Genomic DNA, 16,325 nt, shown 5'->3' with positions numbered 1-16,325 from the left:
AGTTTTTTACTATAATTAAATGTCCCCGTGTGTTTCCTCGTTGTTTCCCCGAGGTCTTTTGTTTTTGCCGACTCTCTCTTTCGCAAAACAGTTTGATATTACGTAGAGAGCAGCACATTCAGCAAGACACTCTTTCACCATGCGTATGCTTCATACAAATTATGCAATATGTGTGCGGCCTGTAGTTGTACATGTATTAGATTCTATCAGCAGCATTTCTGAACATGTTTATGCTTAGATTTGGTGAGAAACCGATGACGTTCTCATTACTTGCGTCGCGCAAATTAACTAGAACTTCAACGAAGAAACAGAACAAAAATACGTGATGACGTAGTACAATCTTCAGCAAATCTCGGGTTTAGTGAACAGTTCTTCATAAAAATCACTTATGGCAGGCGAATGCAAACCAGCTGCCAGCTCACCTGTGTGGACTGACACATGACAGCCACGATGACAGCGATGACAGGCATGATGACATTCATGTTTTTATTGATGACCAGATTGTTTGGATGTCTTCGGGTGAACTAAGCTGTTGTGTGGACGATGGTGAAGGTCCGTCTTCATGAATGGCCGCTGAAGAGGCTCCTAGTTGTTGAGAAGTCCACCGAACGGAGTTGAGCCTGGGCCCCGGCTGTAACGGATCTTGTCTGTTTGACCTGCCCGGTTGTGGGAGCAAGCTCGATGGAGCTGACCGAGACAGGTCCGGTTTGGTCAGAGTCCGAATGAGGCAGATCTATTGCCTCGAAATCCCTCTTCGGAACTCACTTTCTGCATCCTCTGCATAGCTTCCCACTGACTGGTATTAGTCCTAGAAGCAGGCAGTAGCCAACAATGAACATGTTGGTGACAGGTCGCGGCATCGGCGCTGTAGCTGCCGGGAGCACCGGCGCTGCCTGGGTCAGCCGGCAGCGAGCAGGGGGGCGCAAGGGGCCGACTAGTTACAATTACAGTCGCAGTTACAGTTACGATCGGCCGGGGATGCCGCGCCGCACCGACCGCTTCTGAGCGCAAAATATGCTATGGTGGCGGAGTTATCGTCGTTTACTTAGCACATTTCCTTTGTTACGCCATGTCCAGATGCCATCATGGCGGAAAACGGCTGGGTACTGAGGTTAAAAAACGCCAGAATTATGACCGGAGCTCAACATAGTCCTGCAGACCAAATTTTGTCCAGGGTTGAGATAGTGGTATGTAAAGTTGCAGTTTTATTAGTTGGGTTGGCGTGGAATGATCGTAAAACGAAGTTAACATCCGGTGAATTGTACATTACCCGATCCAAAGTGACGATGTTATGTCATAAAACCTCACCACTTAGCGGGAAATCGTTAGTGTTTATGAGCTATGTCTTCGTTCGGGGTCCCTAGATCCGGTGATAGATTATTGGAAAGGGCATGCAGCCGCTACTAGGCGGCGAAATTCCGTTAAAAAATCATCCCATTCTTAATATGTGCAATTTCATTACGTTGATGCCGGACTGCTCAGTGGCGACAAGTGATCTTTTCAAGTACATTAAATAACTTCCGAACCTTTACAGACATACTCGCCGAATGTCCAAAGCGTGATAGATAATTACTGTGCCATATTCTGAAAGGTAAAGTTTAAAGCATTTGGTCAGATTACTTAGTTGTGAGCCCATTAACAAAGGCGCTCACGGCAAGTTTTGTACTTGCCTGCAGAAAAAGCCCCCTGTCTGGTTTTAGATTGTTCGGCGCGATCGACGCTGACTGTATGTGTGAGCCAGTGTCAGTCGCACTGTACTGGTCAAACTAGGTCACCAGCAGAGGTGGCATGAGGTTAAGTCAGGTATGGAATAAAACGGACGTTTTTCTTAGCAAACCAGTATGTAAAACACGCGCTCCCGTGGTTGTCAATTTGAACCCCCCCCCCCCCCCCCCCGACGTTTTTTTCGAAATGGTTTCCGAACGGCGCGGCGTAGCAACGTCAAGTTTTGCATAGCTTTAGACCAATGAATAGTAGATCGCTCGGTATCAAGCATTTAGTTGCACGTCGTCAGGTTGCCGACCTACGGCAGGTCGCAGCCAGGTTATGGGTTCGGCGAAGACAATTTCTAGGGAATCGTTTCATATGAGGCAACAACGGAACGTTACACAACGCCAGACATCCCTGAGATAGTTTCTTAGATTTAACACGTTGCATTAACAAAGGGCCAAGTATGAAGCTAAGACCAAGGTCATAACCGACTCGTCTTATTGCACCAGTTTGTTGTACGGGGAGTTTCTGGTGCTCATTTTTAGTTTGTTTACAGAAACTGCATGCTACGTCTTCAATGAATTGCTTCAGGGTCGTAATGGGTTACTGACTCAGGTCAGCCTTTTGTTTTTAGGGACATGCCGTCTAGCGAAATCTTTGACGCTTGTTCAACCACAAAACTCAAAGCAATTGATCGTGGTCACTATGACCTCAATAGGTCAAAAAAGGTCAACGACCTTACATGAGCACAAGTGGGCTTTTGAAGAACAAGTATGTAGGCTCTGGGACGGCTTATGATGCCAATCTGCATTTTGACCTTGTTCGGCCTTATTTTTCCCAACGGTCATGACCAAAGAACGTCCGATTTTGACACAAGTGAGCTCACCTACAGGCCAGTACACCCTGTAAGTTTGATATTTCTATGTCGATAAAGTGGCCCTACACATATGAAAATATATAGTACCTCAGCAAACACTAAAACTGAGATTGAACAAGCGAAACGACTTCAAGTGTTGAATTGGATGCGCATGTTCCCTCTCCACGCCAGTATAAACGCAAAACACTCCCACGCATCACGGATGTTCAAAAGTTTCATAACGCGGTGAAGCGAACCACTTCCATATCCCGAACATGAGGCTGGTGTGACGAAATCGGTATGGAAGTAACACAGATTTGGGGAATAGGACTCAGTGTTGCACCTGACCGTTCCTCCTGTAAAACATTTGCTTCCACCCACGCTATTGGCCAGCGCAAAGCAAAATCGCGCTATTTTGGACTAGAAAAGCTGATCCTGCTGTATAAAATGGCTGCGTCGCATGGACATCCTGCGCTGCTTCAGGTGTACACATAGAAGCTCATGTCGCTCCGCTTTGGCGATCAGGAGACCTGACGTATCTGTCATCACTGGAACCGGCCTTTGCCCGTCCTGAGTGTGGACAGGGGGTCGTTACATGTTAAGCGGGGTGGTTTGATGCCCTCATGCGGGGTGGTTTGTGGCTCTGAGATCCGGTCCACTCAGATGTTCTGTCAGTGGAGATTTCTGTCACCAGTATGCCTCACAGTCGAATAACTGCTGATACCCGTTGGCATCGAAAGTGAAAGCTGGTGGAGTTAACTCTCTTATTTAAATTCCTCATCTTCCTCAATCACTTACTGATCCCTTACTCAACACCGACAGCTACAGCCGGCCAGTTCTGAGGTCAGCAGCTGCAGCTGCCGTCATCTCGGTAACGTCGCTACAGGTGGACTGCAGTGGACGACAGGCAGCTCACGCCATGCTCCCGCTGCCGATTCGCGTAGTGACCCCGTGAACGACCTCAATACAGTTGTCACATCATCGAGCTCCCGGAACCCCTGAGCAGCTGCCAACTGATGCTGACAACAGCTGCAAATTAAAACTCGCTTGCATGCGGCTGGTGAATGAACCAATAAACAGGTTTCTTGTCGACCTGCTGAAACAGGCGGCAGATGCTGCCAATGCGTTCAGGGTTAAGCGCAGTGTCATCCACACCATAGAGTGGGGCCTGGGAGTGGCTCTGCCTACCAGTAAAACAAACGGAATGGGTATGCATGAGTGACTGCTAGCAGCTCACACTGCTAGTAACTGGCTCTGTTAGCAATTAACACTAACTGATCTCTGTCGCCCTCCGTTTAGTGTGATCATACATCGACTGGTTCGACCCAGTCAGCCACGACAGCAACCTTTGTCTTTTCTCCGTTTGCTGCACTCTCCATCCTGTTTACACGGGACGGAAGCGGGATGGTGCGGTCCTCGTCTAGTCCTAAACCGTAGTTTTGAACAGCCAAGACGTTTTTATGTTCACGATAAAACATTGAGGAGATTTCGAGACGAGTAGGACGATACGTTGTCACACAACAGTCATATTTGGTGTGGCTCTACCACTGCATGAGTGCATAAGGTATAATGCTGTCATTTTGCAAACTTCGGGTGTCTTCTGCGGTCGGTGATCAAAACGACACCGTAGCGTGATGTTTCCCATGGCCCAATGTTATATGGAGCCTGCTGCATTATGGAGCGGATGAAATGAGCTGGCTATAGGTTATTCTTGCTGATCTCATACTGCAGTCTAGCGCAATGTTCAAAACTACCCTTATCACTCTTTAAGCTGAATTCACTTCTTTCCGCCAGGTGGCGGGATGTTGCGTATGCGTAACGCGTAAGGACAACCCTAGAAGGGATGTTCCACATTTGAAGATATTAAGGGCAAAAGGGCAAGAACCTAGTTGAGAACATGGAGGATTGATGAATTCATACAAAGCCTGGAGTTGACATACTTAGGACACGACGAAGGTTACACAAGCTGTCATTTTGTCACACACTGATTCAGTACAAAACACCAACAACCTTACGATTTGACAGACACGTCTCCATACACGCACCACTCACACTGACAGTACACTCAGAAACTCTACAACCCTCAAGGCCAGAACATCTTTTCAACGATAATTCATGCTAAATACCACGTGCATATTGACCAAACGTACCCGTAGCACTTCGCGCATTACGCACAGAATTGAAAAATTCCGTAGCAGATCTGTTGGGTACCAGAAAACCTCCTCCATATTTCCCATGCGAATCAAAATTCGGAAATGTCTACCACACCCGAATAAGGACCAGCTGCATCCCTCTTAACGCGCTCCTCGTCCAGGTTCAAAAGCCTCCCGTTGCTTAGTGTCTGTTGTCACATGTCTGAGACAGTTCATCATTTTGTCCCATTTGACCACTTTCTCGACACCCGGGACGCCAGCTCATGCGGAAGGTTGTGCAAATATTAAACCTCTGTTTCAATCCATTTGCAAGCACCGACAGCACACACGCGTCATTTACCGGATGATATAAACGGGGATGACCAGGTGGTCGCGGCGTGCTTCCAGGGTTGCATCATTAAAGTGTTAAAACTATGGCATGAGGCCGTAGACAGTAGCGGTGGCGGCGTCTTGTGCTATCGCGGTGGATCGTTATTAGAATGCCATGACCGGCAGCTGTTTTCCGTTCTTTTTTCTGTTCTCAGCTTGCTGTCCTCGCTTCTTTCTGCTTCTTTTGGGAGATGTGCCCAGATTTAAGTATCATGATTTGTACACCAATTCTTTGTTTACATTTATGTTACCGTACCATTTATAATATTTTGAAAGTTAGATAAAAACACAGCAAACAAACGTATAGAAAATCATTCATGCCCAATGCTGGGAGAATAAGGTTGATATGCCTAGTGTTCGTCAGGTTTAAGTGCGAAGAATATTAAGTTCGTAACAACACAGTTGCCATGGAAGGTAACTACAGACAGTGATGACATGGCGAATGTTCGTCGGGGAAAAGTTCGTAGCAAAAATGTCGTACCCATCAAGGTCCGCGTGGAAAAGATCCTTAACGACTGCTCGGACGGAAATGTTAGTTCATGCGACAAGGGCACATAGTAATGGTTCGTACTTCGATATGAGATGTGAGTAACACAAAGTTTGTGCGCAAATGCTCGTCAGGAATATAGTTCGTATGAACAATCTCGTTTGGCAAAGCACCTAATCAAAAGGTGGGATGCAGAGGTATCACTGGCAAGTTGGAATGCAGGCCTGCATGCTTGATGGCTGGCGTCGGATGAATAACCGCTGTGCGGGCCAATACATACCATAAATCAGAGAGAGGGGGATGACGGTAACGTTGAAAGTATCACTTTCAAACTTTTTCGCCGGCAAGAGCTAAACATAGCTGACATGACGTCATGCCTTAGGTCATCCCCGGAAAACCAGGTTTCAGCAAAATTTGAGAGCTGAGGGTGAATCCGGTGTTCTGGTGGTCAATATGTCCTGGAACGCTCTCCATAGAAGCATCATCCACCATCCAGAAGTTAATTCTGGTCATGCATCGACTTATGCTTATGCTTAGACTTATGCTTATGCTTATGCTTAAATCCCTAGGCTGCCAAGAGCTTTTGTGCATGCACTTTTGTTAAACCAACCTCATATGTGATGAACGTTGCGTACGCTGCTATTACTTTCCAAGACCATATAGTTACAGGAGAATAAAGCGAAAAGTAGTAAGAAACGTCTATAGAATCAAACTACACTAATGCGGAGGGGGGCAAAACGTGGGGTGGTTGTTGATAAATCGAACGTATAGTTTAACTGTTAAATGTGGCGTAATGTAGGCGCATTAGGGGCGTGCCAAAATTATGGGTCTTAACTCGCAACAGCTGTGAGAAAACATTTGCAATGTTTAGTAGTGCCTGACAAAAGTCCCTTACAATTTGCAAGCTCGTTCAGATCTGTTTGGTGCAAGAAATAACCATGCTCTCTGACCGTCGTACTTCACATACGTTTATTACACGTGTGTGCCAAAGGCTTTCAGGAGACGTTGTTGGCCCGGTAATATGTAAATATGCAGATTCCTACTGAAGTCCGACTTGCCTCTAGTCCTTTGCTTTATGATATATAAAATGTATTGATCAACAGCCAGAAGCACTACGAGGGCACCTACATTGTTTTTTGTAAGTCCTTAGAACGGGTAGTACGGGATTCTTACTGGAGCATCGATGCTGTGAGTTTTTTAGGTAAAATATACCTAAAACATTATTTGTGCTTCCTTCGTTCGGCACTCTAAACGTATCAACTAAGCATTTGTCCATTGGCGAGATGTGCAGAGAATAGCGGGGGGTCATGCACGGTGACCGCGATGTACTAGTCATGCCAGTAACAGACGTTGTTGGGAATGTCTCTCTCGCATCCCACGTATCGGGACCACGCGCACGCTCGTAATGTGATAGCCGTGCCCAATATCATTGGAAGACCTGCTTCCAGGCATCGAAATGCGCACACGCCCAAAACCCCCACACAGGGCTGGCAAAGTTAAGTCTGAAGAGGTTGTGGCGGCGACTGTACCGAGCTGTAGTACTCGAGCACCCGCAGCCGAGCAGTCCAGCCCACAATATGACATCGATTCGGGTTTAATTTCGCTGATTGGATGGTAGGTTGAAGTCGGTGCCATTCCGTTGCAATGGTCATAATTGATTGGAACGCGGTCATCCAGCCATCTGTTGTAACAGTGCGGCAGACATGTGCAGCCTTGCTAAAACGTGGACACATCGTATATCATGGCATCGGGCCGTCTGCCCGCTGTCGGTTTAAAACGATGCTCTAATATGGACCCACTTAGCGCCGATTCCTCTTGCCCGGGTAACGTACGATCGCCAGGGCCTTCGAAATATCTACATTCTCGATGAGCCCGTGTGCTACCGGTCCCTTTCGTTATGCAAAACGCGACACTTTGAATTTATGAGATGGGCCGAGGCGGTATTAAGCCGCCCATAGGCTGGAAAATGCCTTGCCCGTTATCATAACATTAAATGGGTGATGTGAAAGTTTGCAGAACCGAATGCCGGATGTCTAATCCGCGGTAAGGGCTGATTAATATTGACGTAATTCTGAAGGCGTACCCGTTGGCCTTGGGTGACTCGGCGAAATGGCGTGGCAGGCCAGCCGAGGCTATCTTTAAGTTGGAAGATGGATGCCGTCAGTGCTCCAGTGTTTCTGGGCATCCCAATTGCGCGAAAGGAACGCAGGATTTATCTGTATAGCTGATCCTTGTCGTTCGGGCCCATTTGGTGGTGGAGACGGTCTTTCTGTGGTCTTGTAGTTGTGACTAGCGGACGAGTACGCGGCCCATGCTAGGCGGCCCTGCTGCCATCTCTCTGTGGTCTTGTAGTTATGACTAGCGGACGACTATGCGGGCCATGCTAGGCAGCCTTGCTGCCATCTCTCTGTGGTCTTGTAGTTGTGACTAGCGGACGAGTCCGCGGCCCATGCTAGGCGGCCCTGCTGCCATCTCTCTGTGGTCTTGTAGTTGTGACTAGCGGACGAGTCCGCAGGCCTTGCTAGGTGGCCCTGCTGCCATCTCTCTGCGGGGTCCTTGTAGTTATGACTAGCGGACGAGTCCGCGGGCCTTGCTAGGCAGGTCCTGCTGCCATCATGCACTCTTGACGCGAAGGAGTGGTTGCATTTCACCTTCGCCATGCTATTTGCATTACGTCTGGTACGGGAAAACTCAACTAGATTGAGGTCGTCTGGAAGCAACTGCCTTTGGTTGAGGTTTGCTGGGAGCTTACGAGGCGTGCGGAACTTGGCATTTGTACTGCTGGTGCAGCTGCTGCGCTCCGCTACGGCGACTGACTTGCGTCCCCACTTATCACCAAAGCGGAGTCTGCAGCGCCAGGCGCCCAATCCGCTTCTCCCAGGCCCTCGTTACGCGGCCTGTGAAAGCAAATGGTACGTGCGCTGGACAGATATGGTCCTGCACCGAGCACGCGTGGATCACGGCTCGGTGGGTCCCGGCCTGCCTCTGTGCAGCCGACTGTGGGGTGAGACTAGAGCAATGTTACGATGGTCCGCGCCTGGCCACAAGCACGCCGGCCAGAAGGCGGTCTGGTACCGGAACGGACTGCCATCACGTCACGTGCTGTCTTGCCATACATAATTACGCTTGGCGTAATGTCCAGGAGTGCGGGCCACTTTCGCCCGATGATGTCTCTTATGAATCGATAATTGCGGTCATTTGACCGAAGACAGCTCCTGTCTGCACTGCGTGGAAAGAGACCGTTGCCCAGCTAGGTGTCGAAATTCTGTTGGCCAGGAAATGCAATGCAATGTGTTCGATTCTGTTCGCTTTTTGCGGCATTCAGATGTGACCGCTGATGCTGCCGCCGCACCACGCGTCCGAGTGTGCGAGCTCCGCGTCTGTGTGCACCTGACGTCGCTTCGGCCACAAAAAGTTCGATGCACGCATCTGAGCCCGTGTGGGGTGTGTCTCGGTTACAGGACGGCGGCTGAGCCTAGCGCAGACGTTGCACATCCTGCTGGCCGTGTTCGTGATGCTCCTGGCGTGACGCTGAGACGCCGGCGGCCGCGCCCTGCAGCGCTGCCCGGGGCACGCGCCGGCCTCCGCCTTCACGTAGTCCGGAGGGCGACCGCGGCCGTCCGCTCACGGCCCCCTACCCTGATGGACGGTGGCCTGGCGCAGCTTGTGACGGTTGCCTGGGCCAGAAAATTGGAGCTGTCACGCATCGGCGGCACCGGCGACCCACACCCGGCAAAAAACCGTCCGGCGGCGGCGGCGACGGTGGCGGCGGCAATGGTAGTGGCCCAGGCGTGTACTCCTTCCTGCAGGAGGCGTCTGCGTGACCGGCCCGACGGCCTCCGGTGGCTTTCGACGGCTTCCGGTGTCTGCCAGCGGCGGTCTGCGTTGCCAGTCCGCCGGCTGGGTGTGCCGGGGGCCGGCTGGTCGCCACCTGCACGCCGACTGGCTGCCACAAACCCCGGCTGACAACGAGGCCAACGTTCGTATTGAGTCCACAGACTGCTCTCAGTGCCACACGTAACTGGACGTCGTTTTCGATGGTAGCTCTGGGTTTGCCGACTTGGCACGCCGTTGTCGGTGTTTGCGCTCACTTGTTCGCTGTGCAGTGACGGGATAGCTCGCAGGCTAGCGGCGAGGCGGAGTCGAGTGCCCGGAGGGCTGGTCGAATGTGAGGCCAGCTCTGGTTTCTGTTATTGTGTTGCGCTATGGGTGCGAATCGCGAGATGTTCGGCCCGGGCTCCGAAAGATGTTCGGCCCGGGGTCCGAGAGATGTCCGGTCACATGGTCGGAGAGATGTCCGGCCCGGGTCCGAGAGATGTCCGGCTACAGGGCCTTTTAATCCAGTGGTGTGGTCCGTCTCGTCTGGTGAACTGCCACACGAGATCTTCATGAGAGCATGGTGACGTTATAATACATTGTTTCCATATCATTGTTTCCATATTACAAACTGACGGAGTTTGGGCAGACGTTTGATTATGAGATGTCCTGTACATGATAAGATATGCATGACGGTACATTTACTCGACGCACATCACCGGGCGAGAGAGAGCAGCCCGCATCAAGTCCGCCAACGTAAGTCATGCCCGGCACGGGCAGTCCCTCGCGCAGAGGACATTGCTGAACATTCTCAGATCACCCGACAATGATCATGAATGATCACTCCACATACGGAAGTTGTCCCACGGGGGTCATGCTACATGCTAAGGTCCTCGCTGATATTTTTCTGACGCTGAAGAATTTCGTGAAGAAGTTCTGCACGCTGATCTTATTACTGAGACGAAAGTACTGCGACGAATGTGCATGAACCAGCTCGCAATCTGCTTGGCGTTATGTGCAGTGCATGGTGAGGAGCACGGTCTGGTTGTTTTAGTCATCCCAGATTCGAAACAGCTGCCGTGATGCGTGTTTCCGATTCCAAATTTAGGCTCAATCCTGAACGCTACACTATCCTGCTATTTATAGTCTGAGCGGGCCGAAATTCCGTTTTGCAAACTTTTCATGCGAACGACGGATACGTCCATTTGCTCGTAGAGCCAAACAGGGCGTAATAAACGGTGATCGGAGCGGCAGTCATCGCCTTGAGAGAACATTGTGTTAGAGACGCTCAAGCATGGCAGACTTCAAGCGCGCGCGACCTCGGATGCATGCCATCACTTACTGTGGAAGGTTACAGCACATTTAGGAGTACACCTTTTCTGCAAACAGATTTTCCATATTCTTTGAAAGCTTATATCACTTCTCACATGATGGCTAAAAAGCCACGCAATTCTGCTCGTAGGATTGTGGGGCATTTCGGTATTCTTCGTGTTGTATCCATTGATTCTTTCAATTCGCTTCCATCGACCAAATATTTAAAGTGCCCCAGTTTAACAAATATGGGTAATTATTGCTGATAATCTTCCAGGCCGAGGGCCAATCTCTGATAATTTACAAATCTTGGTGAACACGGGACAATTTTCAGACCTTGATCATGACAGGGTAGCATTTCTTCACTATGCCTAGCCATGACCACTTGCTAGGTGGGGACTTTACACTAGTTAGAAATATGGCAGCAATGGCACAGATTTTACGACTAGCCCGCAGTCCCATGTTAAAATACCCCTTCTCAGGCCCACGGCTTTTTAGATATTGAATATGTGTGTGCATACAAAGTACACAGAAATGAACCTCGAACAATTTTTGTCCCATCTCTGGGGTCAAAACTTTGCGGCGTGCCACTCTTTTTCGAGCTATTAGGCAAAGCATAGACCAAATGCACACGCTGCGATGTCCTGTCGTGGGGTCAAATCCCGTTGCAGCCAACACTTTTTAGCAGAACTGAGATAGAAAACGGAGCGAATACGGTCACTGACTGACCATGGAAATAATGAGTATGAACGAACATCTGATGACCACTAAATACATATGCATATATATATATATATATATATATATATGTATTGTTATATGTAGGAGGTTAATTGTCTTCTATGTAAGTCTTGTTAAAGACCTTCGTGTAAGTGCTTTTAGTAAGCTTTTTCTGCACTTGCTCTAGTCTTGTATTACACTTGTTTCCTCATCATCGAGATAAAAAGCGACTCGCCTATGTTTGGTATCGATTGGTTGGTCTGACGTTTCGGAATCATTACTGCATTTTCCATTTCGAAAGGTGTACACATACAGCATACAAGCGACGAATATATAATTACGTGTTACAGTTAAGTGTAGCAAGAAGGTATAATCGCGTTGAGTTCGGTTGTCAAAGTGCACAGAGCCCAGATTAGTTGACTGACATTTTGAAAGCATAGTAATTCAAGTGGTGGAAAACGCGCTGAAAAGGAATATCTACCATATATACTGATGGTAACAATCGTCCCTAAAGGGGATAAAGGGTGATTGAAGCTTTGGTTGGCTTGTTCAGTTCCGGTGACAATGTTTCGATCGGGACGGCCTCTGCAACATAAAGCTTCCTCCTGTTTGGTGATGTCATGGTGCTGGTGCCTCTGGTCAGAACGTTTCGGGTGATGTCCCGGCCATGCTCTTTTCTCGTTTGCTCTGTTGAAGTAACGTCAACCAAGTTCATCGTCAACCGCCTTGAAACTGTGGGTGGTAGCGACACCAACGCAGTTTGATTGCTTTAGGAGTCTGCAATCTCCGATGCCACAACGAAACTGGTAAACTACATTGGCTCGTTTCAAGGGGTCAGATTTGGCCGTGAGGTTATTTCCCATGATGTATTTGAGTGTCCTTTCTGTTTTTGTAGTAGATGGTGAGCGTTATTTCGTCGTCCTGGCTGACTGGCTTGACGTTGGATATTGTTTTCTCGAGGATACGCTCGCATGTGTTATAGCTATAAGACATTTCATGTGGATGGAGCAGATATGATTTGGTTCATGTTTGATGGCGTCAGCTGTTGTCTGTTATCGTGACATAAAGCTGCTGATCTGATGGTCGATGGCACTGCTGGAGTAGCCATTATTTGCAACAACTTGTTTGATGCGCTGCAGTTCTCTGCGTAGCTGCGTAGCTGCGTCCAATCAGAGCAGAGTTTGAAGACTCTTTAGAGGCCGGAGCGCACTACAGGGATCTTGTCCCGGTCGGGGCACTGGCTTGTGGCCCTGAGCCATCGTCCAGCATCTGTTGGCTTTTGTGCATCTCTCTCACAAATCGTTGTTGGTCAGCAGTGAAGTATATGTCTAAAAATGGAATCCGGTTAGTGACGCTTAGTGACGCTAGATGCTGGACGATGCTTCTGTGACACAAGCGGTTGCCGCGACCGGCGCCAGATCAGTGCAATGCGCTCCTACCTGTGAAGAGCCTTCAAACTACATATACTTGGACTAACTATATTTGGACGCAAGTAAGCAGTAAGCTGTAGCGCCATCAACAAGGCCTCGTAAATAATGGCTACACCAACATAGCCATCGATCATGAGATTAGTGGCTTTCCGTCACGATACCAGACAAAAACTGACGCCATCAACATCAACCAAATCAAATCACACTGTTCTATCAGAATGAATTAGCCGATAGTTACAAGAGAGACGACTGTTTCCACAAGAAAATAATATATGACGTCTCGCCCTTCATGCAGGACGACAAGAAAGCGCTCACCATCCACTTCAACGGAGAAAGGTCATCATCATAATGAGAACTAACCTCACGGCCAAACCTCACGACTCGAAACAAGCCAACAGAGTGTACCAGGTTCGGTGTGACATAGGATATTGCAGAACTAAACTGCGCTGGTGTCACTTTCGCTACACTCTAAAGGCAGTTGACGATGCACTTGGCTGACGGTACTCCAAAAGAGCACATGAGAAAAGAACACGACTTGAACATCATCCAGGACAACCCCACCAGAAACAGCAGCACCATAACATCATCATCAAACAGGAAGAAACTTCATGTTCTGGAGGCTGTCACGATCAAAACATCGTGACCGGAACTGAACAAGCAAGCCAACCCCTCAGTCACACTTCACTTTGTTTAGGGACAACCGTTGCCATCAGTACAGATGGTCTATATCTTGCCTTTCAGTGCGTGTTTTAACACTTGAATTCTTGCTCTCTCAAAAGTGCTAACCACCTTATTTAGACTCTGTACAAGTTGACGATGGATCTGAACATGGTTTTACCTAATTGTTGTACCTAGCTCTAACGCACCATCATATATTCGTCGCTTGGTGTTCTGTTTTTCACCTTAAAAATGAAACATGTAATACAATTCCACAACGTCTTGCCTACAATAGATGCCGAACATTGGCGAGTTACTTTTTAGTCTCAATGATGAAGAACCAGCCATAACAAGAAAACTAGAGGAAGTGCATAAAGGCTCATTAAATGCACCTACGCCAAGGTCTTCAGCAGCACATATATATATATATATATATATATATATATATATATATATATATATATATATATATCTCTCTCTCTCTCTCTCTCTATCTATCTATCTATCTATCTATCTATATATATATATATATATATATATATATATATATATATATATATATATGGAAAGCCTTAAGATGCAGCCGTTGTACTGTAAAACGTGCTGCATGTCATGTCAAAAATATACATTATATATCTCTACATCCATAAAATATTCCTGGCAGGTGCAATGCAGCCACCGGGCTACAGACAGGAACCTGCGGTAGAGGGTGCATAGCTTATTGTGTCTGACGTATGGAGCCATCACGACGGTGGCCGTCCAAGCCGGCCGCGTCCAGCACGTCCAGGGGTAGGACCCGCACAGTGCTATGTTAAGCTGGGATGCTGGTGGACACTGCTGTACGGGGCTGGCAGTGCCGCCTCGGGACCAGCACAGCAGCGAGGGCGCGGTGACATTGAGATCGCCTGCCGTCCATTACCCCTCCGGCCGTCCCCTTGGTGCCGTCTTAGACAACATTGGGCAGTCCGCATTCAGGAACCGGCGGTCACTCCAGCAGAGGCGACCGTACGGCTCTTCAAGGGAGTGGGACCGGCGTAAACGGATCGCCACCGCGACGCCGGTGCGATCTCTTTTTGCAAAGTTGAAGTCCTGGTCGTCAGCCGATGTGCCGGCCTAAAGTTGGGACAGCGAACATGCTGGCCTGCCATGGCGCTGTCGAACTGCATGACGCATCGACTCGATTCGTGCGTCGCACAAGTTTGCAGCAAGCTGTCACTGCGGCACGAATGCAGGGCGCTGTGTCCGTCAGGGTGTCCAAGCAGCAAAGGCGGCGACTATCTGTCGTCGATCCGCGGTCAGATAGCGTGTCGCGACCACAGCCGATCATCTTGAATTCTGAAGAATATATAATTCCAACCACTGCTCCTGCCGATAGTCTCAGGGGACAGGTGGCAGCTTCCCTCCCCAAGTTAAGACCCGCATCACCACAGGTGAACTAAGACTACACCCCCGCTTGGAAAGCAACCGTGCTTGGAAGTAGGACGGCATTCACTCTAACGACCAGCGCCGTGACGGCGAGCTGGTACTCCACAGTTGTCCTGAGATGTACAGATCTGAACATATCTCTCATTATGAGCGCCGTGACGGCGAGCTGGTACTCCACAGTTGTCCTGAGATGTACAGATCTGAACATGTCTCTCATTATGAGCGCCGTGACGGCGAGCTGGTACTCCACAGTTGTCCTGAGATGTACAGATCTGAACATATCTCTCATTATGAGCGCCGTGACGGCGAGCTGGTACTCCACAGTTGTCCTGAGATGTACAGATCTGAACATGTCTCTCATTATGAGCGCCGTGACGGCGAGCTGGTACTCCACAGTTGTCCTGGGATGTAAAGATCTGAACATATCTCTCATTTATCTGAAAGACTTCCCTGAGTGCTCTGAAAGTCCTAAAATACATAAAACACCTGGCAAACCTGTGGCGCATGTGACCATGCTCACTAACAGCATTTGTAGAAATGTTTTTGGCATGAGAAACAATTACCATGAGCTACACTGAAAGCATGAGCCCCAAAAGCAAGCTTTGACATCAGAAACGCTGCACAACAAATAATTGGCAGCTGAGTATACAACTCACATTTTCCTATTTCTTACTAAGCCCCGTAATTTATTACTTATAATTCCATCCATTGATCCCTGAGTGGGACAGGAACACCTAAACAGCTGGAGTGGAATGGGCAGTTAAGAAAAAGCACACACCATTGTCAGAAACATACTCAGCATTGGCTCTTCAAGAGAATGCTAGCGCCGAATAAACCTTAGACTACCCTGGACCATACCCCATACCCCAGCTATGTACATTCTTGTAAAAAATGTAGCGTGGGTTGTTGATACAATATTTCTGTACCACTGTCTTCCACTCAACATTTACTGCATTTGTTGCCAAGCAATTGTTTTGTTTTAACTCATGTTATGATGTGTAACAAATGGATTGTTTTAGATTGGTGTACAGCTGAACATTAAGAAAATTGCTACGTTTCATCAAAACTTTAGTTTTTACAACTGCTACAGTGCTGGAATCATCCCCGGGAAAGGCGACCATTCTATTCTGTCATAATGATATTGTTAGTTCTGCATCCTGAACCATATTATCGTTTGAGCATAAGGTTTGACATACATCTCGAAGATTGCGTAAGTGTTGAGTGTATTTGCAAGGAGTGCTATGCATATAGATTGACAATACTATTAGTGTTTTCCTCGTATAATAACCAGGAGATACGAGAGATAAATGTATTAATATTTCGGTTGCGTGCCTTGATTAAAACGAACATCAACGGTAAATTGGAATTGCCTGCCGATCCCGCGATATTTT

The 16,325-nt window shown here is 48.3% G+C and overlaps 1 protein-coding gene across 1 annotated transcript in view; it reads left to right on the top strand.

Moving 5' to 3' along the window:
• LOC119098654 (uncharacterized) overlaps positions 1-9,104 on the top strand; it is a 122,330-nt gene extending 113,226 nt beyond the window's left edge. The window contains exon 8 of the mRNA XM_037221637.1: positions 9,037-9,104. Coding sequence (XP_037077532.1) covers positions 9,037-9,104 — 68 coding nt within the window. The remainder of the gene's footprint in view (positions 1-9,036) is intronic.
• Positions 9,105-16,325: the final 7,221 nt, after the last annotated feature.

Source organism: Pollicipes pollicipes, unplaced genomic scaffold, assembly GCF_011947565.3.
Source record: "Pollicipes pollicipes isolate AB1234 unplaced genomic scaffold, Ppol_2.1 Scaffold_2555;HRSCAF=2994_pilon_pilon_pilon, whole genome shotgun sequence".
In the NCBI taxonomy this organism is placed as follows: Eukaryota; Metazoa; Arthropoda; class Thecostraca; order Pollicipedomorpha; family Pollicipedidae; genus Pollicipes; species Pollicipes pollicipes.
The sequence above is the reverse complement of the archived record's forward strand: the minus strand, read 5'-3'. Positions and strand labels throughout refer to the sequence as shown.